This window comes from Periplaneta americana, chromosome 12 (genome assembly GCF_040183065.1).
Source record: "Periplaneta americana isolate PAMFEO1 chromosome 12, P.americana_PAMFEO1_priV1, whole genome shotgun sequence".
NCBI classification, from domain to species: domain Eukaryota; kingdom Metazoa; phylum Arthropoda; class Insecta; order Blattodea; family Blattidae; genus Periplaneta; species Periplaneta americana.
The window spans coordinates 140,882,017-140,908,489 of NC_091128.1; the positions used below are offsets into that span (position 1 = coordinate 140,882,017).

Genomic DNA, 26,473 nt, shown 5'->3' on the forward strand with positions numbered 1-26,473 from the left:
ATATACTTTGTCTTTTCGGGATTTACTTCCAAACCGCTGTCCCCACTGTTATTGTTAAATTAAATTATGATTTCAGAATATAATGAAAATGTATTTATGTTGTAATAAATAATAAGAGAAAAGTGCAGTAGATGTAATTAGCATTGTTAAACCTGTATTTCGCTTTTCGCAATTGGCATTACTGAATAATAACATCGAATTTTTTTTTATTCTAGTAATCGATGTTCATCTAAGAATATTTCAACTTCACAATGTCTGAATAGATTAAGTATTCGTTAATATACAATTATTGACATTTTGTGATCGAATTTTAGGGATATATTATTTACATTTCCCAGATAAATCTCAGACCTCTCGTGACATTACTACAGATAAATTTCTCAATAAGACTTCACATTTTGCAGTAACTAGCATCCCAGTTCATAAGCATAAACATTGCATCAAATACTTCTCATATTAAATATTTCATAGCGTATTTTGGGGAAGCCATTGATTTAATTTCCAATATTCTCAGTCAATTTAAGACAATAGTGCATAATGATAATAAATGACTGAAAGAATTTTAGTTTTGTCCTTTAAATGTGCAGAAATTTGATCCCAACAAATGTGACATTGAAAAATTTCTTTGCAGAACGAAGAGTTGCATTTGTTCGGTTCAAATTTCTGCATATTTAAAGGCCAAATTAAAATTCTTTCAATAATTTATTATCATTAGGGCTAGGATTTTAATGAAATTGCATTTTTTTTCTAGTAAGTCAGAAACTTTGTTGCTTTAGTATTTATATGTTATGTGATAAACTGAGTGTTTTAAAACATATTTGTTACGGCATTTTATTGCATTTTTTTTTTTACCTGTTACAACTCATAAGAGCATTTTTGTTTTATTCGGTCATTTTTGGGCTATTTTAATTTAATTTTGGCCATAAATCCCCATTATTAATGTAAAAATATTATTTATTTCCTTTGGTATTTTCTGTACATATTTTTTCAATTAATACCCATTATTTTGTATATTATTTTAATCGTTTTTCTACACAAATATTGCCATTTTAACGTAGTATACCCCACGTAATGGATCAGTACAACTACCCCTTCAATATAGACTCCTCTATACCTACTAGTTCCGGATAAGAGTGGCCTTGTGGTGAACTGCATGGAGCTACATCAGGTGAAATAATTAATTAAAGTGTACTACTTAGAAAAATTACGTAAAGTTAAATAAACTTGAATGTTGGAAATGTTGGTACTACAATTCAATTTCATTACTAGTTTAAATATTAATATTCCTACTAAGCCAATTATATGAGATCAATTTTTATGGCATTTTTAAGGGCATTTTTGAAAGATTTTTAGTTCATAAATGCATTGTTTTCAAGACATTTTTCCATGATTTATAGGTCATCAAAATTCTAGCCCTAATTATCATAATACACTGCTCTCTGAAATTGACCGAGCGTATTGGCTGTGTGACTTTCCCAAAAATAGCAACACTATGAAATGTTCCATAAAGAAAATTTTTTTCTTGCAAAGAAAGCAAAAACGACTAACTTTGTATTAAATTTTTGTTTGAAATATCACGAAGAATAACCCCCTGAAATTGACATTACTTACGGTTTATTCTGTATACATAGGTTGGATAAAAATTAATGGCAACACTGCTGTCACGTGACGATGGTGCGTTCGAGAGTTGTCAGCTGTGTGGACATGAACAAGGACTGTTAGATGAGTTAGTGCAGCCATCGGCGACAGTACTCTATCAATCTACTGCAGTGTGTAGAACGTTGACTTTCATAGGGATAGTGCGAGTGCACAAGAATGTTTTCAGGGACTGCATGAAGCATATACCGATGCAGCGTTGCCATATCGCACAGTGGCACGATGGGTTAAATCGTTCCGGGAAGGCAGGGATGTGAAAGTGACAGTCATTATGGCATATGACATTGATGGGGTAATACTGCACCACGCTGTGCCTCCAAGGCAGACGGAAAACGCGGACTACTGGAACATCCACCGTACTCACCCGATATGATCCATGCGATTACGATCTTTTCACCAAAGAGAAAGAACCACTGCGAGGGACCCGGTACAATACCAGAGATGAACTTATCCGTGCTATAGGGCGGTCAATACGGAACATCAACAAAGATGGACGCGCTGATGAGGTCAGAAATATCGAACTGTTGCCATTACTTTTTATCCAACCTTAGTATATATACACACATATAAAATATAAAACTTGTTAGCATATTGAGAAGTAAATAAGACAGACTTTGACGACGACCCAGTGGTACGATTATAAAACCAGATAAACCGGTTCAAAATGTAGTGATATGCAATAGTAATACGATTAGAACAACAGTGTTTTCATAAATGTTTCGCACGTAGTTGTCGCCGAGTGTCCCTCTCGGTCGTTTCGCGGTTTGCCTGCCACATGTCCAATCAATGACCGGTTTGGCGAGTCGACTGCTTGATTTTAAAATATTGGCTGTTGGTCTCGCTGTGCGTAGGAATTTTGTTGCCTCAGTGCAAGGCAATTGGCCTAATAGCAGAATAAAATCACTGACATGCTAATAAATTCTTGCAGATACTTGAGAGTACAAATTTGTGTCCCGGTTTTAAGAGGAGACTAAGTTCCCTGTTGATTTCTTTTGAACTAGTTTCTTAACTGTTGAACATCACTTGCATAGTTTACTGAAAATGAAGTTGTTGCTTAATTTATGAAGAAGTGTTAAGGGTGTAACTGTCATATGCCACGTCTGTTGCTATGTGCTAGTACGCAGGTCTCCCATTCAGGCCGCTCGAGTTTAGTCCCCGGCTAGGTCTTGATGGAATTTGTGATGGGCAAGCGAACATTGCAGAGGTTTTTTCGAGGTACTCCCTTTCCCTATATCATTCCAACAACAGACTCCACTCTCCCATCTTTTTTTTTCTATTTCCGAGATTCTGTTATGCACTTAACACATGTAGTGCATACTATTTTTTTAGCCGATTTTAATAAATAAATAAATTATTATTAATCATTTTTAATTTAAATAGGCTAGTTTGTTTTTGGAAGCTAACATTTTCATGTGTGATCGCCATTTATTATTTGTCGAAAGATGCCATTCATTTGTTATTATTCTTATTTGTCGATAGGTGTTATTCATTTGTTATTATTCGGCGGCGATTGTGAAAACGTAATAAAATAAATGATAGAAAGTTTAGTTTTGTCTTCTAAGAAGTAGATAGGTGACACATTAATTACACATCAATATAAGTAAATAGCATATAGAAAATGTTTTTAGGTGACACATTAACGAGACCGGAAGTTTAGGCATTATGAGTAATTAAAAATAGGCAGGCAAAAAGGCATCATAAATAGGTAAAAGAGGCAGGCAAAAAGGCATTATAAATAGCTAAAATACGCAATAAAAGGCAATTACAAAAACCTTGCACTAGACCCACAACCTTGCACTTTCCAAAAAGGGATTTCGGCAGCAAGAAAAGTTTTACATAAGTCGAATGCAAATTGAGATTTTCGACTCGATGTTGCAATTACAGTTCGAAGCAAAGAAATCTTCTTCCCAGTAGCCTTGAAAAGTGCATTTTTGTGTTTGGTTGTACTGATATGTTGCGATATGAAATATTTAGCTAGCTACAACAACGTGGCAATGAAAACTGAAAGAAAAATAACCGTTAAAAACAACAATCGGTTATAAAAATTAATTAAAATATACCTGTTTTAATTATCGCTTGTGTTTATTTGACAATGACAACTGAAAAACTCGAATAAGGTGAATGCCGATAACAGATATTTCGTCAACAAAATATTTTGACTATTTGTGAAATTCGTCAACGAAATAATATTTTGACTATATGTCAAATTCGTACCGGTCCTATTCATACATCATCTATGTTGTCTTCTGCATATAATTTCAAATTGTAGTTCATTGAACATAAATAACATATGTCATTGTTTATTTCATATTCATCGTATTTCCGTACAGTAATTTCAATATATTCAATTCACAATCAGACAAAATTAATCGTTGACGAAATGTCTGTAGACAATGTCTGCTAATCGTTTAACTTACAAGGCCTACCAACAACATCGGTAAGGTTGTTAGAAAACACGATCGGCCAAAAATGTATAAAAAGTAATTACTTAATTTTTGGTGAAAAGTACAATACATGACCTTGTTTTTTTTTTTCTTTTTCCAGATGGAAGACGAGGGTAATCATGGTAATGACGATACCCGTTGCTTCATTCTGTCAACATTGGCAGCTCTGCATACCTCACGTGTGGCTTGTGTACTGTGCCAGTCTCCAATGCTGGTGTTCGATCGGTACCCTCTGGTGGATGGGACATTCTTCCTCAGTCCACGACAGCACAGCAAGAGTTGCCTGGAGGTAAGTCAGGGCTAGTCTGGATTCCTTATTGTTATGAAAAATCGGAGTGTACGTGTCATTGCTTTTTGCAAAACCGAACAAGACTTGCTGCCCACATTCTTGTGTTTCTAGCCACTGACTTTACACGACCATGCAGTTACAACGTGACTGAACAAATTACTCAAAAACACAAATCACCGTTAAATAACATCGATGATGTTACTTTTGGAGATCTTGCGGAACAGAAGTTTTGAATCATGGTGTAAATTACCTCATAAGGGCAAAGGTGTTATCCTGTATTCTGAGTGCCCCAAGACAAATTCCTGGATGGCATCAAAAGAAAATTGATCAATTTTAGAATACATTAATGCAATTAAAATGTCCAGCAATCTATCTGCGGTTAGATCTGTGCCCGACAGAAGTTTCAACACAACCCGTTGTCGCCATCCCGGATGCAACGAGACGGAAACTCTTGGTCACGTGTTGGGACTCTGTCGAAACACGGAGCTGCTGCGCAGCAATCGACACCATAAGGCCAGGACCGGTATTGCTGATGTCCTCAAGTGTCGTGGATGGGAAGTATAAATATTCAACGTTTCGGAACTATACTTCTACAGGTTGCATCATCAGGACAGAGGGGTCGCCTACTCCGTTGCGCTCGTTATATCTGGTTACTTCAAACAACACTTAGCATCTAAGATTTTTCTGTGTTGCATATAGGCTATAAATACGCCGTGAGAAATCAGGCGTGCCCTGAGTTAGGTGAGCAAGTTCAGTGGCGGTAACTCACTCCTTATGCAGCTGTTTTTAACTTGGGGCCCATGGACCCATTGGGGATCCGTTGATGGGCTTCAAGGGTCCGTGAGAGTCACATGAAAATTTAACATGTAGGCTATATTCGTTATAGTATTTCAATGTAAAGAGCAGAAATGTATAAAAAGAATTGTCACCTTTTTACATGTTTCTTGGGAGAGAGTCCATAGCATTTTTCTGCAGTTTTCCCGAGGGATTTGTGTCTCGAGAAACGTTAAGAAGAATTCGCCTAGAAGGATTGACAAGAATATTTTATCATATTTTATATGTTATACATTGACGACATCATTAACAGATGGAAAATGAACTTAAAAATAATTGTTGTGTTAACAATATAAAAATCTATACTCTTCTCTATGCCGACGATCAGGTATTAATAGCAAACTCGGAAGATGGTCTACAAAGAGCAATATATAAGTTAAACATAGTTGCTGGTGAATATAATATGAAAATTTCGGAGAAGAAAACAAAGGTAACAGATTTTAAAGGAAAATATCCTCTTAGAAGTAAAATAGTAATTAACGGCATGATAGTAGAATAAGTAATGTATTTCAAATATCTAGGTTTCAACGTGGGATATAATACAGGACGAGATATCAATGATAAGTTACAAAGATTCTAACAAATATGTGGAACTCTAAGAAGAACCCTGATTGGAAGGGTTAGAAAGGAGACTATCTTAAAGTTCTACAACATAATGGCGATCCGAACCCTTCTGTACGGATCTGAATGTTGGACATTGTCTCAACAACTAAAAAAGAGACTGGAAGGAGTCGAGATGCGTTTTTTAAGAGCTGTGGCGGGATATCGGCTTATTGATCAAAGACGAAGTGAGGATATAAGAAGAGAATTGCAGATAGAAGATATCATTTCCAGAATAAAAAACTAGGCCTATCAGATAAAATGGTTGGAGCATGTGGAAAGAATGAATCAAGATCGATTCCCAAGAGTATTATTGAATTATTACCCCAAGGGCAGACGAGATCAAGGACGTCCATGTAAACGATTGAGAGATCAATTTTAATTAACGTTGAATAATATTTTAGTATTTTAAGCTGTGAATTTTAATATTTTATAAAAACTCAACACAATTATAACATATCACATTAATATTTCACCTAAGCACAATACTTGAAGCCGGAACAGACCAAAGGGCTAAGCCATGCTGTTGTTGATGATGATGATGATGATGATGATGATGATTTTATCATTTCATTTCAATATGTATTTTCAAATTAGAGAGTTGTATTTTTAATATGGTTACATTATCTACACAACAAAATGTTTGTTTTATGCATTCTCATGTTATTTTGACAATAATATTTAATTACTACATTTCAATTTGTCTTTTAAAATTAGAGAGTCGTTTCGCAATAGTTTTTATTATCTACACAACGAAATATTATTGTTGTGATTTCGCTTTGTGCATTTTCTTGTATGTTTTATTTTCTGTATTTTGCAATTAAATACAGATATAGGCCTAACAAAAAGATGTAAAATGTAGCTATAAATGATAATTACAGAGTAACGAACAGATAGAAATATGATGTAAGGGGTTAGGTACAGCTTACAGCAGTAAATGTTTTGGAAATATTCAGGATATGTGTCCTCCATTACTGTATTTTGTACAATAATGAAAATTGGTATGTATAAAACACTGTCATTCTGCTATATGAAAAAAAATTACTATTTAAAAAATTATATATATATATATATATATATATATATATATATTTTTTCAAAATTCAAAATGTTGGCAGTTCACTGTGCAGTGATGAAGCGTTTACCTCATAACTGAAAAACTTGTTAACTTCTTCTTATTCTCTCTCTTTTATTTTTTTGCTGAAGCTCATGTTTACAATATCATGCTCTTTCAACTATATTCCTTAAAAAATAATATATTTTTTTTATTTTGTGAAATAGAAAATACTGATATTTGACCATTTTTTAAAATGAATTTATTTTTTATCAAACAATCTATTAAAGGTAGAGAAGTGATCTTGCATCATATTGTAGATATGACATTCATAAATACACACAAAAAATTTCATCACGGAATGTTGGATAGTTTTGAGTTATGTGGGAAACGCTTCATCACTGCACAGTGAACTGAATTATGAAAAAAAAAAAAAAAATATATATATATATATATATATATATAAACAATTTTTTTAAATCGTAGAAATATATATATATATATATATATATATATATTTTTTTTTCATATAGTAGATATATGCTACTAATATATATATATTAATTTTCATTATTGTTCAAGATACAGTAATGGAGGAAAAAATGTTGAATAGTTCTGCGCTGAGAATATTAAATGCCGGTGACATATATTTGTATAGCAATGAAGTTTTATAATTTATCTCGGTACTTGTCGGAAACGTAGTACAGTACATCAGTTATTCATAGATTTCAAAATGGCGTATGACTCGGTTAAGAGAGAAGTTTTATATAATATTCTTATTGAATTTGGTATTGCCAAGAAACTAGTTCGATTAATTAAAATGTGTCTCAGTGAAACGTACAGCAGAGTCCGTATAGGTCAGTTTCTATCTGATGCTATTCCAATTCACTGCGGGCTAAAGCAGGGAGATGCACTATCACCTTTACTTTTGAACTTCGCTCTAGAATATGCCATTAGGAAAGTTCAGGATAATAGGCAGGGTTTGGAGTTGAATGGGTTACATCAGCTTCTTGTCTATGCGGATGACGTGAATATGCTAGGGGAAAATCCACAAACGATTAGGGAAAACGCGGAAATTCTAGTTGAAGCAAGTAAAGCGATAGGGTTGGAAGTAAATCCCGAAAAGACTAAGTATATGATTATGTCTCGTGACCAGAATATAGTACGAAATGGAACTATAAAAATTGGAGAGTCATCTTTCGAAGAGGTGGAAAAATTCAAATATCTTGGAGCAACAGTAACAAATAGAAATGACACCCGGGAGGAAATTAAACGCAGAATAAATATGGGAAATGCGTATTATTATTCGGTTGAGAAGTTTTTGTCATCTAGTCTTCTGTCAAAAAATCTGAAAGTTAGAATTTATAAAACAGTTATATTGTCGGTTGTTCTGTATGGTTGTGAAACTTGGACTCTCACTCTGAGAGAGGAACATAGGTTAAGGGTGTTTGAGAATAAGGTGCTTAGGAAAATATTTGGGGCTAAGAGGGATGAAGTTACAGGAGAATGGAGAAAGTTACACAACGCAGAGCTGTACGCATTGTATTCTTCACCTAACATAATTAGGAACATAAAATCCAGACGTTTGAGATGGGCAGGACATGTAACACGTATGGGCGAATCCAGAAATGCATATAGTGTTAGTTGGAAGGCCAGAGGGAAAAAGACCTTTGGGGAGGCCGAGACGTAGGTGGGAAGATAATATTAAAATGGATTTGAGGGAGGTGGGATATGATGGTAGAGACTGGATTAATCTTGCTCAGGATAGGGACCGATGGCGGGCTTATGTGAGGGCGGCAATGAACCTCCGGGTTCCTTAAAAGCCAGTAAGTAAGTACTTGTCGGAAATGTAACGTACGTTTTTCTCATCTGTTTTAGAATTGTGCTTTCACATTTTTGTAAATATGCGCCGCTTGGTTCTCTGCTTTTAGTTATCAGTGAGTTCAAAAATGTCAAATGGGTTATAAAATACCATATTAACAAACTACGAGCAGTTTTTACATGCTTTTCGCTTCAAGTAAGTAGTATTGGATTTCTGGAGAACGCTTGTCTAAAACGCGATAGTTGAAGTGATATTGTATCATTGACTCGGAACATTTCACGTGCATTAACCAGTAACATCCATATTGACTAAACTGTCAAAGGAAACGATGTCTCATAAATCAATATCCAGTCCTCTTCGATAATGGAAGAGTTGCCATGTTTATCATTAGTGTTGCTTAGATTTTATACTTTTTAAATTTCTGTAAAGTTCTCTGAACAGAATACACATTTTTAAAGATATTAAAGATTCATTCATTTAGTGTTCTGCCCAAAGGCAGGTCTTTCACTACAAACCCAGCTTTCTCCAATTTTTCCTATTTTCTGCCTTTCTCTTTGTCTTCGCATATGATCCACATATCTTAATGTCGTCTATCATCTGATATCTTCTTCTACCCCGAACTCTTCTCCCGTTCACCATTCTTTCCATTGCATCCTTCAGTAGGCAATTTATTCTCAGCCAGAGACCCAGCCAATTCCTTTTCCTCTTCCTGATCAGTTTCAGCATCATTCTTTGTTACCCACTCTTTCCAACACAGCTTCGTTTCTTATTCTGTCTGTTCACTTCACTCGTTCCATTCTTCTCCAAATCCACATTTCAAATGCTTCTATGCGCTTCTCTTCACTTCGTCGTAATGTCCACGTTTCTGCCCCATACAATGCCACACTCCATACAAAGCACTTCATTAGTGTCTTCCTTAGTTCTTTCTCCAGAGGTTCGCAGAAGATGCTATGAAAATATATTTAATACATTGTCGTAACGTATGGATATCATAAACCTTCAGTTTATCAAAGACAGTTTCAAAAATATTTGGCGCAGAACGGCGTTCCGGTACCTTTTTGTTGTATTTTTCATTATACAACCGAAAAATGTATTAATTATGTTTTTCTTGAACTCCGCTTAGGCCTTGAAAGTTTTGAAGTTGGACGAAAAGGAGGTTAAAAAGGCCTCGCATATCGGTAAGGAATCATGTCACAAAGAAGTTCACGTCCGAGAATTTCTCACAAAATAAATATTATTCAATGCCTTTAAGAGGCGCAAATACTAAAGATATTTCTGGAGAGTTTAAGGTCATATTTCTTTCTTTTAATTAATTTATTTTAATTAATTATTTTTTAAATTTATTTATTTATTATTGTATTTTACAGATATATTCTAGGAAATAAAATTAATTTGTACTAACTTATCAGAGTCACTTTTTTTTAATTAATTAACAACTCTTAAATACTCATTCCCGTGTGATCGATTTTTTTACTGTCCATAATATTTCTTGACTGTCATGCTCTCCCTAAACACGATGCTTGCCGATTGCAGGGGACTTTGCTCCGCGTGTAATATCTAACGGTCTTACTAGTAAACCGTGTATAGTTTTTATACGAGACTTATGCAGAGTTGAGACAGAAAACGTTACTAATAAACCATGCATAAGCGATGGATGTATAAACAGCCTGTAACTATACAATGGGAATTGCTTTGCAGTAGTTATACACACGAAACCCCATGTTTAAGTGTTGTGTATAGAGAAAAAAATGGCCGCCCCTCTAACAGCTGTTCGTATCGACTGTCATTTTATGATGATAGTTGCCTCGTAATCACAGGAGAACAAACCAAAGAGCACAGAATAATTAGAATAATATTGCTATAGCTTGTACTCTTTGACCAAAATATAATGTGGTAATCGATCAGAGCTAGTTGTACTATCAATACTTAACACGGCACACTAGAGCGCTCTACTAGATGCAATAGAGAACCACAGATTTTCTATTATCTTTCGTAACGAAGTAATGCCGAAACTATGACGTAGCTGTGTAACAGTTATACTGTTATACACGACGTATGTAGTGATTATTAGTAAGGAATTTACACACGACGTATAAACGAGCTACTCATTGTATAAGTATAAGACAGTTAAACGTCTGTATATAGAGTTTTTATTAGTAAGACATTGGCTTTCTCTTATATCGATGGGGCAGTGTATTTCATGTGATAAGCAGACATCTCTGGTGAATGAAACAGAAAACGTAGTAGAAAATAGAATGCATAAGATCTTCAAAAGCCATTGATTTTGCGGTACTGAAAGAAGAACATGGTTACGAATTATTTAATTGTGGATCTTAGGAAGCACAAGAAGAAGAGAAAAAATTTTGAAGAAGAAAAAGAATTTAAATAAAAAAAGTTTTGGCGCGGAATCCTTTGCAGTTAGACAAATTTAATCGCAGAATAATGTTTTCAGTAATTTACGAAATGATGCCTCCGAGCATTGGCTGTATATGCTGGGAATGACCCGCGTTGTTGGCATACTGATGTAATTATATCCCGCGGCAAACAACACGGCCATGTCGTACGAGAGGTGCGGATCATCGTATGTATCAGATTGTGGAGAATAATTGTCATAACTCTGCAGCTCACAGATCCCTGAGGCGCTTTTGAGAGAGTTCAATTCGCGGAGAGGAATAAATCATCGAAATGTGTCCTTTAACAGTCATCAATGTAGTTTACACATTTAAATGAAGCGCGTATGGTATGTCTTTGAAATTCGGAGGCTGGGTCTTTTCTCGGTAACAGGAAAGTGGAATATAACATTTTTCTCTTGCATTATACAGGGTCATCATTTTATTTTTACTAACATTTTTAATATTAACTTGCCTATACCTCTGGCTCAACGCCGTTTGCTAACCCCTTCCACGACTGGAGTTCGATGGTACTGGCGTAGTATACAAACAAATCACTTTACTAGGCATAGGAGAGAACAAAAGTAGTTCATCCATTTACGTAAACTAGGAAATATTGCGCTTTTGAGTTTGATAATTTTCATTAGGTTTTTGTTTAATCAAAATACAGTACAGTATTAACAATGAGTGTTTCTACTCACGAACTGAGCTGTCCATGTGGACGTATTCATTATGCAATGTATATTATACTGTCTACAGCACATTAGCGTACAATATAGAGAATAAAGTTAAATTGAAAAATAATCATAATATGGATATTTAAACACATTTTTTAAAATGGTGGCCGTTCATTTCGATACAGGCCTCAGTTCTAATGTGCATATTATCGCACTATAGACTACTGTACCTAATCCCAATTACCAGTTTCGTTCTTCGTACTAGTAACTCATGTTAAAATAATTCTGTACCTACTCTATAAAAGAGAACCTTACATACTGTAAATTCAATCTTCACTTCTGCCCGATCCGAAAAGATAAAATTACTCAGACATACTATCTACTGTCCGTCCAATGGTTATGTCGTAGGGTCGTAGAAAGGGAGGAAATCATGTGACAGTAAATTACTTAACGAGGTCCTTTTATTTAAGTTATTGTAAACAGTTGTATAATATTACGTAGACGTCCAATTGCTAACAGAAATTAATGTTTTCAGAAAAGAGCTAAGGCAGCCCAGCCACTAGCCTTTACAGAGAGGCGAATAGAAGCGGGTGGGGGAAGCCGCATCCCGTAGGCAAATGGACGACAGTACCTGTGCGAAAATGATTCAATATTAAAAGCTCTTTCGTCACTGGAAAACGCGAATATATTTTTGGAACGTACTGTTTACTGTCACCATAAGGCTACTATGACTGTATATGCTGCCTTGGTTCTGCATGGAGGACGGTTGAATTTCATTAGTAGAAGGGGTGGGAGTGAAGTACATTAAAAAAACTGAGGTACAATAAAAATTGAAGTAAAAATAAAATGATGTCCCTATACTTATTCAATGTAAAAGAGCAATGTATTATGATAATAAATTATTGAAAGAATTTTAGTTGTGTCCTTTAATGTGCATTAGTTTGAACCGAACAAATGTTACTTTTCGTTCTGGAAAGGAATTGTCAAATGTTATATTTGTTCGGATCAAATTAAATCAGTGGATTTCCCAAACTACACTACGAAACATTTCATATAAAACAATTTTTCTCTCTAAAAGTAGGCAAAAACGAGCGAAATTGTGTTAAATATTTTTGTTTGAAATAGCTCAAAGAACAACCCCCTGAAATTAACGAAATTACTTACGGTACGCTTTTTATACAAAAAAACACAGTATAATTGTATATAGGCTAAGAGTAGTTATTCTCTAACAAGCAATTTCTTTACAATGCATAAAACATAATATGATTAATTTTATAGTTAATACGTAATGAATTATCATTTTATACAGTCAATAAAGGATTTTTTTTCCTAAGAAACTGAATATCGATGAAAGGTGTTCCTTATTTGCCATCTCTAAAACTGGCAAACTACTTCCATAGCGTTATTTCGTTGATACATTTTTTTTATATGTTTAGTATTTTTCGCAAATGTAACTGAATGGTTATATCTTTTAAATTTTACTTTTGTCTGCTCTAGTGTATTCATCTACAGTAGAACCCCGATTATCCGTCACCCTATTTTAACCGAATGTTGGATTATCCGTTTCATATTCTCCTTTTTTGTTGCAGAAAAAATGTTGAGTACTGCACAATACATCAGCACGTATTTTTTTTTTTTTTTTTTTTTTTGTATAGAGAGTGATATTACAAGCCTTTGCCCTTACACATTATGATCTACTGTTCGAGTGACCTGTTTAATTTCTCTGCAAAACGTTTTCCAGAAATGCCAAAAGAATATAGGTTGTGCTAAGTATCGAAGAGAAGTGCATATAATTGAGTGGTTTTGGAAAAGAGGAACTGTTGTTCATCTCACATCGGAATACGAGATTAGAGTTACAACTGTGCGGAATTTAATAAAAAAACAAGGATAAAGTGTATGAATTACTTAAATCTATAACATGAGACCTATACTTTTCCTATCTTTCCACAGAAATCTATCATAGGAAGCTTCCTTGACCCTTGGAAACCCGTCATTGGCATTCATTCATTCATTCATACATTCGTTTGTTTGTTGATTAATTAATTAATTAATTCATTCATAATTTTCTATCAGTGCAAATCCAGCATTTTCCAGTCTTTCCTATTTTCTGCCTTCCTCTTAGTCTCCGCATATGATCCATTTATCTTAATGTCGTCTATTATTTGATATCTTCTTCTGCCCCGAAATCTTCTCCCGTTCACCATTCCTTCCAGTGCATCCTTCAGTAGGCAGTTTCTTCTCAGTCAGTGACCCAGCAAATTCCTTTTTCTCTTCCTGATCAGTTTCAGCATTATTCTTTCTTCACCCACTCTTTCCGACAGAGCTGTTATACTTAGGCCTAAAACTTCTGATCCACTAAGTAATATGTTAAAACACATGACCACGGAGAAAATCACGAAACTGCATTATGCAACACTTAATTTATGAAGGTTTTCTATGGTACGGATTATCCGATTTTTTGGATTTACCGTTCAGCCCACCCCCTTCATTACCGCGGATAATAGAGGTTCTACTTTATTTGCCTAAACAGTCTCATCGCCACTGTGTAGAAACGTGGTTTTTCGTCTTCTCTTAAAATTCAGATTTAACTGGCAAGAGTGACAATGTAGACCTGTTATTTTGTAAAAATTAATTGCAATTCTTTTCTATGTTTTGAGTATTGTAAATTCTAAAAACCCGAGGCCTAGAAATCGACAAGGTCTGTAATTCCGTCGTGAGTTCGGATATGAACTCGTTTCTGAGGAATTCGCGCGTTGTCCGTCTACCGCTTGTCCAGGTGCGACACTGGCTAATCAATTGACGGAAATGTTGAATTAGGTTGCTGTTATATCCTGGGTCTAATTACTGGCCGCTGAATTGCGCTGGAGGCGGACAGCTGCGGAAGTTAGTGGTGATTACAGCAGAGATGTGCTCGTGCAGCGCACCGTACACAGGAGGTCGCATTTTCTTCTACAGGCACAGTTTTTCTTCAGTTGTTTTTCGTTACTTTCGACAAGTTCATAACGGATATTGGAACTCAATTAGACTACATAATTGGCCCTAACGATATAAACCTGACGTGCGTGTAATAAAAACACACAGAAAAACTACATGGATTACAGCGCCATTTTCATCTCAGATGCCAGGTGTATTTCTAATGGCCGGTTTCACCAAGTATTGTTAGAACATTTAACGAATGTTAAACTCTAAGGCCCGGTTTCTTCAAACTTTGTTAAAATGCACCTAACATAGCGTTAATTAACTTTAAGTTAAAAGTATGAATTGTTGTTAAAATATTGCGTTTCTTCAACTTTACATTTGACATTTTAACATTCTGTTTGTTAACTCTCTGTTAGGACCAGAGATTCTAGGGTTTAACCATAACCTATAACCAAGTATAGGCTCACTTCTGCTTTTTGAACTCTGACAATTGCGATTCTCGCTTTTTTCCGTTGTTTGATTCAGAGAGGATAGAAGTATTTCTATTCTCTCAGGTTTGATTTCTGCTTCTTTCCTCGTCTGTATCACAATAGCGTGGAGTGGCGTATTGGTATTGCTGTTATGAAATGGAAAACACTGGAACAAAAAGAAATCTTGGGACTAATTTCTCTTCGTTCGAAAGAAACCTTCTGCTGGAAATTATTTCGCAGTATAAACCAATTAATGAGAATAAACAAACAAACGGATCTAAGTTGAAAGCGGAAAATGAGGCTTGGCAGAAAATAGCCTATACCTTTGTATGAACTTCTGATCTGTCAAATCACAGAAATCATCCCCTCTGTTTATGTATTCATGGATATCATTTTCTAAATAAACCAGATATATAAGTTCAGCATCTAACGCACAGCCATATTGGATACTTCTATGCTAACAGTGTTGTAAATGATTTAACTGCATGAAATTGGGCAGTTAAATTAACATAGGTTTTAACAGCCTGTTACTACTAACAGTAGTTGAAGAAATGCTTCAACTGTTAAGTTTACAGTTAAAATGGAATAACACACTGATACAATTTAACAAAGGTTGAAGAAACTGGGTCTAAACAGTTTACTGAATTTAGTTTTTTCCTGTCTTCAACACTAGTTTAGCTTAACAGATTGTTAAGTGTTTGTTAACTTTAAATGCAGGATTTTAGACAGTTAACTCATTTAATAGATAGTTAAATATAGCAGATGACACCACAACTGTTCAAACAGAAATTGTGAAAATAATATTTTATGTCTCTCTTTAAGGAATGTTTCGTGAATGACTGCTAACATAACATTTGAAAGACTCTTTCGAAAGCTAATATAGGGAAGATAATCTCCAAAAGTGAACTGATTATCATATTGGATGCTTATTTTGATACTGAGCTATTATGCATTGAATATTTAGAAAATGTGGGATCTCAACATGGCAAGGTAACTAGGAATGATGACTTATATACCATGCAGGATACTCAATTGGTGACAATATAGTTTTTCAAAACAAGTAGGTCTCTGCAAGAAATTTAAACCAGATTTGAATATCCTACAAACAGAAGTAGACCACTTACTTCAATTCAGCATCTACTATTCACTCCTGATTCTATGATACGGCTCTTTTCAACTAACTATAGCCAGTGTCAATAGTGTTTCAAGATACACAGTGAGTATTATATTAAAAAGGTTTCAGCGAAAACTGCTTCTTTGAAAAGTCGTATGTTAGAATTAGTGCTACAACTTTACTTTGTAATAATGTTATTCAATAGTAGTCGCCTACAACTTTCATTTGTCTTCTTCTTTATCGATCATGGACTACTGTACCAGGTTATGATTTTGTACATGTTTCATGACTTACTCTACAGTACTGAATTTAAAGAATAATATCAGCCAATAAAAAATTGCCTTACATGTGCAAAATCACTACCAACTGCTATTCAGTGGTCAAAATAGAGTTAACGACTGTTACAGTTAAGTGTTGGTTGTTTTAAACAAAATGATGTTGAAGAAATGGAAAATATATTAAATAAAATAAAAAATAAACAGGCTGTTAATTTAACACTAGTTAAATCAAATTAAACATTTCTTTAAGAAACTGGCCATAAGTGTGACAAATTAACAAGTGATCAGCGTTAGATATTAGGTAATGATGTAATTGGAGTTTGTAGATTTCCGAATAAAATTAGATCGGTCGATGATTCCCTATGTAAATTGCGGAGCAAACTGATGACCGGTGAACGTAAATTGCGGAGTAGGAAAAAGAAACTATAAAAATGTTTGAAGGATCTGAAGCTGCTGTAGGTTAACAATTAATTCCCACTTTCCCAGCCATAGGACTGGCAGAATTCGTTGGAAACCTGGTGTGATTAAACTTATTTTACAGTGTATTTAGCCACATTACTAGCTTATTATTTTGTTGTTGTGTAAGTGTTTCTAAGGCATCTGATACTTCTTTGACTGCAGAATGAATTATTTTCGGAAATTTCATAGCTGTGATTTCGGTGACTTCGTGTTACGACAGTTCCAACCCCTAAGGTAAATACTTTTACTTTGCATGATTTCACTGAATATAGCCAGAAAAACTCCCCACTTATTATTTTTTTCTATAAATAAATCCATCAGTGTCAATGACAATATCCTCGCCTCTTTCCGAAACCCATGCCCTAAATTTCAATGCAAATAATCAGAAAAATAAAATATATTAACCCTACAAATACCGATATATTTTAAATAACATGCAGTACCAACGGAGGGCACTTTGTGACCATTATAAAAATGTTTAATTTTGAACGATTTTTTAACTTGCAATCATTAATTATATTTACTGTAATAAAAGAGAAAAATTGAAATAATATTCTTGTCTATTATCGAACAATTACTTTAAGATAACAGTCTGATAACAATGCTCCGTTTCTTCCCTGTAAGCTTACCTATGGAACGTTTCTTCTTAATTTGAGAATCCATTTTACACTCTGATAACTTATAGGCCTATATCTTATTTTATTTTGCACAAGTTTTATTTTTAAAAACTCTAAGCACAAGCACACGCGTACACGTAAACGCACACACACATAAAATAACTCTCCTCACTTGTATAGGAGCTATTCCACTCAGATCGACCGAAATATAGAGAAAATTGACCTTACAATTTATAAATACAATGAAACTTTTTTTGTACGTAGAGAAATGTGATACAGTGCTTTGTGCAAAGTTTGAGGCATCAGAACTTCATAGTGTTTAAATTAAAAATATTTAAATTTATCGTATTTTCATAAAATTAGCAACTTTAAACTGTGATAGCTCCGAAACCCTTTCACCCAATGATCAAAATCATGGTTTATTTTGATGCTGAAAAATTAAAGTTTATATTGACATATAAACAGATTTTCTTACTTTTTATGGAAGTGGAGCAATTTAGATTTTTCCTCATTAAGACGCCTTTGCCCAGGAAAAAATATTTTTAAAATATATAGTTAGATTCCGACTTGAAAGTACAAATAAACATATTTTTTACTGATGGTATGTTGATAAGAAAGTATTGAAAATATCAAATAAAGAAAATAAATAGTACGCGCGTGAACTAACCAGCTGACTGTGAGACGGGAGCTAGCCGAGACAAGCAAGGCCAGGAGACAAACACATGATGTTTCGTCTAGTGGCGCATAGCTGTGCTAGCTTTATCACAAGTTTTCATAAACACAGGAGTAAAATGACGCCCAACGTTGGCTTATCATCATCTCTCGGCCAGTGCGTGCGGTACTGCGCCGTTCAAGTCTAGGCATGTGAAAATAATTTATTTAATACCCTCGAAACTCATTGCCGTACCACTAACCAAACAATGCCGAATTCCTCTTAATAATGCAAGGTTTTTTCTCAATATTTTTTTACATTTGTACAAATGGGCAAAAAGCCTAAAAGTAAGTAAAATCAGATTATCTGTCTCTCTGTACACAATAAAAATGAGGATTACTTCTTATCATAACCTACCAAATGTCAACTTCAAAATGAGCTCCCGTTCAATGTTCTACAGTAAATGGTTGCAGAGTTCTGAGCGCTGAAAGAGGTCAGCACCTTGTATAAATAGGGAAATAATTAGAGTATAAAAAATCTAGGTTTTTTACTGATCGATTTCATATGGAATAGCCCGTATGTTGTACGATAGTTGCAACCTTGAGTTAAAGTGATGCGTCAGAACGAAACAGAACAGATTATATTTTTAAGAAACTAAAAAATTACAGCATTACTATTCTGTCGTGTCTCTGTTTTCCTCAGTTGAGTTAATGCCATCAAACGCGTTTAGACGTAATTAGCAGACTCCCTGACCGTGTGGTCACTTAACTGAAGGCTGTTGCTTGAATACATGAAAAAAAAGTAGGCCTGTACAATTTCCACATGCGATATAATATACGTATACTCTATGAATATCTGTATTCCGTGACCGGGAATTAGCTGTCGATACTCTTCGTTGTTAAGACTATGTGTAGGAGTAATTAATGAAAGCAACAAATTCAATAATAGAAGTATGAAAGTGAATAAGACCAAAATAATCTAGTGACCTACTTTTGCTACCGATATAATCTCCCCCAGCTGTAACCGATTTAAATAATTAAGCAGCTGACAGTTGTCCGCTACACCTGCCCGCCCTAACGGGAAATAATATTGTTACAAGTGCCGGAAGAGAATGGATGAACTGGCTTGATTGTCTCTCTTGCAACGATGCTAGGTTTCTCGCGACTGTAAAATGGAGCAGAAATTTATCAAAATAACAATGACAATAATAATAATAATAATAATAATAATAATAATAATAATTTACTTACTGGCTTTTAAGGAACCCGGAGGTTCATTGCCGCCCTCACATAAGCCCGCCATTGGTCCCTATCCTGAGCAAGATTAATCCATTCTCTATCATATCCCACCTCCCTCAAATATATTTTAATATTATCGTCCCATCTACGTCTCGGCCTCCCTAAAGGTCTTTTCCCTCTGGCCTCCCAACTAACACTCTATATGCATTTCTGGATTCGCCCACACGTGCTAAATGCCCTGCCCATTTCTCAAACGTCTGGATTTAATGTTCCTAATTATGTCAGGTGAAGTATACAATGCGTGCAGTTCTTTGTTGTGTAACTTTCTCCGTTCTCCTGTAACTTCATCCCACTTAGCCCCAAATATTTTCCTAAGCACCTTATTCTCAAACACCCTTAACCTATTTTCCTCTCTCAAAGGGAGAGTCCAAGTTTCACAACCATACAGAACAACCGGTAATATAACTGTTTTATAAATTCTAACTTTCAGATTTTTCGACAGTAGACTGGATGATAAAAGTTTCTCAACCGAATAATAACAGGCGTTTCCCATATTTATTCTGTGTTTAATTTCCTCCCGAGTATCATTTATATTTGTTACTGTTGATCCCAGATATTTGAACTTCTCTACCTCTTCAAAAGATAAATTTCCAATTTTTATATTTCCATTTCGTACAATATTCTCGTCACGAGACATAATCATGTACTTTGTCTTTTCGGGATTTAATAATAATAATAATAATAATAATAATAATAATAATAATAATAATAATAATAATAATAGAAAGAGTAAGAAATTAGGTTACACGTTATGAGCGCGCCAACGCTCTACGGACTGAGCTACCCAGGAAATCTACCAGACGGCATCTCAATTATTCCCTTTCTTATCCACATACCTCAAGTGGGTTGACAAGACGTCAGAGACTCGACATTGAGTGCACACTTTCTGTGGACTTAATTTTGTGGTTTTCTGTTAACGAACAGTAATGCATATTATACAAATCTGGCTTTCATATATAGCTCCCTGTAAAACTGACTGTGTCTGCCTCTTTTAATACTGTATTATTCTCAATACTTTATCGGAGTTTCTCGTGCTATTTCGTTGATATTGGGCAATTAGCTCTGTAATCGTGGAATTAAGCATTGGTGAAACAATTTGCTTCCTTATTTGTTTTTCTTTCACTGTATTATCTTCAATGCCTCCTATAAACTATCTTATGATTCCAGATTGTGTATTCCGCTGCTTTCCGTCAGAATTTCATTTTAGCCGCTCCCAGTTCTTGTATTTTGCTATTTTAAGAACCATACGTCCTATGATAAAAAATGTCTGTACTACGACATTTATTCTTAGACTGAGAGCTCTCTTATAACAAAAATATGGCAAATTTCACTTTGGGTTCAAGTGGAGTTCAAAGCACGAAACACTCGACTGCCAAGCCTACACTTGTGATGCACTGCAACACACAAACACTTGCTTCATGTGTGCTGATTCAATGTCTACGAAAATTTTAATGAAATCCATGAATTTCACTGATCGACTGAAATCCCACAATAATTTTACAAATTATGTTTATATTTTTGTGGCGTGTAATGTATTATTCGTTTTATTTTACTTCAGTTTGCTTATTTTCGTTCATACTTTCAAATGTTGCATTCTCTTTCAATTTAATTTTTTTTTATTTTATTGAGTTATTTTACGACGCTGTATCAACATCTAATTTATTTAGCGTCTGAGTGAAATGAAGGTGATAATGCCGATAAAATGAGTCCGGGGTCCAGCACCGAAATTTACCCAGCATTTGCTCATATTGCATTGAGGGAAAACCCCGGAAAAAACCTCAACCAGGTAAATTGCCCCGACCGGGATTCGAACCCGGGCCACCTGGTTTCACGGCCAGACGCGCTGACCGTTACTCCACAGGTGTGGACTTCAATTTAGTATCTATTTGTATTTTTGTTTATATCTTCTTAGGTTTTGTATAGAGTATTCGCCACACCCAAGTATATTATATTTATTTACACTTAAATGACTACAGTCTTGAATTATAACCACAACGCCACACATGAAATAACTATTATGTATTAATATTAATACTGATATTAATTAAATGTTCAAATTTCACTAGCTTCCCGTGACCGGCTCAGAAATGTAGTACAACTAGTGGCTTGTGCAGCAAATGCTGCAAACTAACTTCATTAGACGTTCAAATAAAAATTTTACAGATTTATTTTCAATGAAGAATAACCAGACATTTTGAAAGTTATTTGCTTCCATTATAATGAAATATACTCCCCCTGAATATTTTTATGCCAAATACTTTTTTTTTAACTTGTCCACTTTCAGTTTTTGAGTTTCAACGCGAAAACGCAAGTAGCAATGCCAGGACGATCAGTGGGTTTTTCAAGTGGGAGTAAAGCAATAGCTATTTCAGGTCATTGTGGATTGTAGGTGAAAGTTAAAAAAAATGTCAGGTTTGCTATGCTTTCGAATAATAGTCATAGCATCTTGGTATAGCTGCTGCATGTAGAGGGTAAAATCATTTTATCCTGCTAAGAGATCATGCTGAAATGATCGGGAGACTACAACATTTCCTAGGTCTCTTATTTTATCAGTAAGTAATACCTTTTAGTTTTTCCTTAGGAACTGTAATTTTTTCGCTCTCTCGAGCCAATACTGAAGAGAATGATGCATATAAATATCTACCCCACACCGCCATTAAGTATATGAAAAAGACCCAATCCCACTTGATTAATAACTATAAAAATATTTCATTTTTAATAACAATATTATCTTATGTACGAGTAAGTTTTATTGTTATATATTACATAGCCGTCACTCAGTAAATTGTAGAAATGAAGATCTAATTTCATATATTCTCTACATCTACTTATATAATCCCAAAACGTTTCGCTTTCATATCATCAATATAGCATTAATATGTATAATTAATGAAAAATAGTCACATCATGGTATTAACTATAACAATATTTAATTTCTAATGGTAATAATGTCATCAAACCACCTCACGTTTTGTAGATTTTAATGTCCAATGCACAGCTGTATTCAGAAAATTACACACCACAGAATCAGACCTGTAAATTATTTTTTGTAAATCTTGAAGTTTTTAATAACCAATTGAATTTTAACTCTAAATATGTCAGCAATCCTGCAGATCATGGCCTTCGTGTAATATTGTTTATTGTAGTGTGTTTGTGTTTTGTTTTATTTTGAAATGCCATTATTTCTCTAAACTTACGACAGATGAATTTTGTAAAATAGGGAAATGATGTAGGAAAATTGACATTTCAATGAAAACTACTATTTTTTTTTTTAACTTTGGGTCCCAAGCTTCAAAATGTGGGGTCATTTATTAAAATCCGTTCAGCCGTTTGCCCGTAATTTCCGTTACCAGTTAAAATTATATACTAGTGTATATACTAGTGGCTTGTGCAGCAATGCTGCAAACTAAGTTCATTAGACGTTCAAATAAAATGTTTTTCAGATTTATTTTCAATGAAGAATACCAGGCATTTTGGAAGTTATTTGCTTCCGTAATAATGAAACATACTCCTTCTGAATAGTTTTTTATGCCAAATATTTTTTCTTGAACCTATCCACCTTAGTTTTTGAGTTTCAACGCGAAAACGCAAGTAACAATGTCAGGACGATCAGTGGGTTTTTCATGTGGGAGTAAAGCAATAGCTATTTCAGGTTATAGTGGAGTGTAGGTTTGTAGGCCTCTTATTTTATCAGTAAGTAATACCTTTTGGTCTTTTCTTAGGAACTCTAATTTTTGCGCTCTCTCGAGCCAATACTGAAGAGAATGACGCATATAAATATCTACACCACACCGCCATTAAGTATATGAAAAAGACCCAACCCCACTTGATTAATAATTATACAAATATTTTGATTTTATTAACAATATTATCTTACGTAAGTTTTGTAGCCGCCACTCAGTAAATTATATTAAATATTAAGATCTAATATAAGATATTCTCTACATATATTTATATAACCCCAAAACGTTTCACTTTCATATCATTAATATAGGATTAATATGTATAATTAATGAAAAATAGTCACATCATGGCATTAACTATAATAATATTACATTTCTAATGGTAATAATGTCATCAAACCACCTCAAGTTTTGTAGATTATTCAATACACAGCTGTACTCAGAAAATTACACACCGCAGAATCAGACCCGTAAATTATTTTTAATAAGTCTTGAAGTTTTTAAAAACCAATTGAATTTGAACTCTAAATATGTCAGCAATCCTGCAGGTCATGGCCTTCATGTAACAGCCTATTGTTTATTGTAGTGTGTGTTTTGTTTTATTCTGAAATGAATTAGTTCTCAAAACTGACGAAAGATGGATTTTGGAAAATAAGAAAATTATGTAGGAAAACTAACGCTTCACTGAAAGTTACTATTTTTCTGACTGAAAATCCTTGGATGCCAATCTTCAAAATGACGGGTCATTCATTAAAATCCGTTCAGTCGTTTTCCCTTAATTTCCATTACCAGTTCAAATTATATAGATTTAAATTCCATGGAACTCCAGTACCGACGTTTGTCTCAGCTGCGAACATAACAGTTACAAAATCACTACCATTTGTAGTATTTGTCAGTATCGAAATTCGAAACGAAGTTGGCAAAAGAAAATTCAACCTGCAAACTAGAAAATCACCATAATTCACTAGCATATGTAGTAAAAGGGGGAAAATGGTTAGGTTTCACCCTTAGGGAATGAAGTAAGCTGACCCGGACTATAAGTTTGGAGTACATTGATTTAACGATACGGAAACAACTGACGGATGCCTGTGAACATAATTTCTTTTATCTGATTGTGAGCTCTCTGTAAATCAGTCTGAGGGACACAACAGTCAGCTTTGCGTCGCGTCGCGTGCATTGCGACTCCCTGCAGCAACCGGTTCGCTTGAAGAAAGCGAAAGCGGTCTATTGAAGAGTTGACCTTGTATTCCAGACGTACACAAACAGATGGAGGCACCGACAGTACGGACTAATAAAAACTTCCTTGTTGTTCTGTTGCCGGAACTCCTGTGTTACAAAACGGAATTTGAAAAGGAGTAATAAAAAAGAGTTGCCATGTGGGTACAGCACACTTCCTGCATCGGTTCTGCGTGGACACACGAAGCCCACATCACTCTACCTGCATAGCGGGCCATGTGGCCAACAGCTGGACTGCATATGCAAGTCGCATCCGGTTTTATTTATTCATTTATTTTTTTATGAACTTCACAAACGCAGTAAAGAAAACTAATTTCCTACTTCTGTCTTCTGCAGCGTTACGTCATCTACAAATTCGTAGTCGGATGTAGAAGACTTGGATCCTTAATGCAGCGTTTGTCAATATATTTGATGATGAGGCTCTTCTATCCCTCAAATTGTTTTGGTGCAGCCTCCTGGCCTAAGGAGTAGGCTAGAATGTAAAACACAGTTGACCTAAAATGAAATTTAGTAACAATTAAAAAAAAATCTAATTGTGTTTCTATGCTCGACCATGTCGAACTGTAGTAATTATACACCTGGTAGCAGCCCTTTAATGGACCTCATTAAAGTACACCTATTCATTAAAGTTCAGGTGTTTCACCAATCAGATTATACCAGCGCAAGTATCGATTATTCTCGCATATGCAATCGAAAGACAACTAGCGCGAGATTAGACAATATTAAACTCAGTCGAAAAAAACAACACACAAATCAACATCAATTCACCGTCATCTTCCAGCCTTTCACAAAGCACATTCCCGCAAATTCATTTCACCAATTGCCGGAAAAAATCAATATGGTCGAGCATAAAGAGTCGTATGAAACTTGACTATAATGGTAATTAAAACGCTCGTATGAAAATTATGAAACTCGTTTGCGCTCGTTTCATAAACATACTCGCGTCTTAATTACTACCATTATAGGCTCGTTGCATAATGTACTATTATTTAACGCAAAATGATAGGATGTTTAAATTTTAATGGAACAACTTTTGAAACGCATTATTATTATTATTATTATTATTATTATTATTATTATTATTATTATTATTGTTATTATTATTTTGTTCGCGGTTATTGTTGAGCACTGGCCCACATAAAAATATTCTACACTTACAGATTCAGAACCAATTTAACGATTTTTTTCAGTAGTGGAGCCATGTGCTAATAACATAAAAATTGTAATTTAATATGCACTGTGTATTCTAGGGAGGAAGGGGGGAAGAGAATAAAAAATAATTGGGGGTTCACGGGGGTGGGTATGGGGCGCGAGGAAGGTACTATAAAAGGGGATCGTTGCATTTTTTTTCTTAAAACCTACTGGGGGTTGCGCGATAGATGTACTCATTCTGCATAATTAAGCTACCCTTCCCCCCACGCTTAAAAATTACAAGTAAGGTACACGTACCAAATAACGCCACCTTAACACTTAGTCACTTTTTCTCTGGAAATAAGTTATGTACAAACACGAAAATTATGTAATAGAAATTGTAATCTTATGCTTGCAAAATAGCACAATGAAAATGGAGATATTATATACCGAACAAGAATTAGAACTCAAATAGGAAAACTTTGTAAACTGGCGTCATTAGGAACAGGTTGTCCAATTAATGCCACCTATTTTCTAGTAACCTATACACTTATAATTGTTAATGAATTATTTTTCCTAAGCAACACAAATTGAACTAAGCGACTAAATTTGAGTTTCTGTTAATAAAAGATACAAAATCACTCAATACTAATGAAAGATTCTTGATCTGAAACTGATTAGGAAAATATGTTTTCCAGTGACTCCTTACTTAAAAAAAAAAAGAGACAATGTGACACAGTAGAAAGTTATTAAACACAAAAGCATTTACCTTAGTTTAATATGAATGTTTTCCAGTAAGTAAAACAAAAAAATTAAGTTATGTAAAATAAAAAAAAAATTAAGAGTTCGA

General features: G+C 34.5%; 1 protein-coding gene across 1 annotated transcript in view; it reads left to right on the plus strand.

The window, feature by feature from the left end:
• Nucleotides 1–1,927: 1,927 nt before the first annotated feature.
• The window catches only part of LOC138709981 (headcase protein-like), an 88,941-nt gene continuing 64,395 nt past the window's right edge, over nucleotides 1,928–26,473 (plus strand). Inside the window, exons 1-2 of the mRNA XM_069840662.1 lie at nucleotides 1,928–1,948; nucleotides 4,201–4,389. Coding sequence (XP_069696763.1) covers nucleotides 1,928–1,948; nucleotides 4,201–4,389 — 210 coding nt within the window. The remainder of the gene's footprint in view (nucleotides 1,949–4,200; nucleotides 4,390–26,473) is intronic.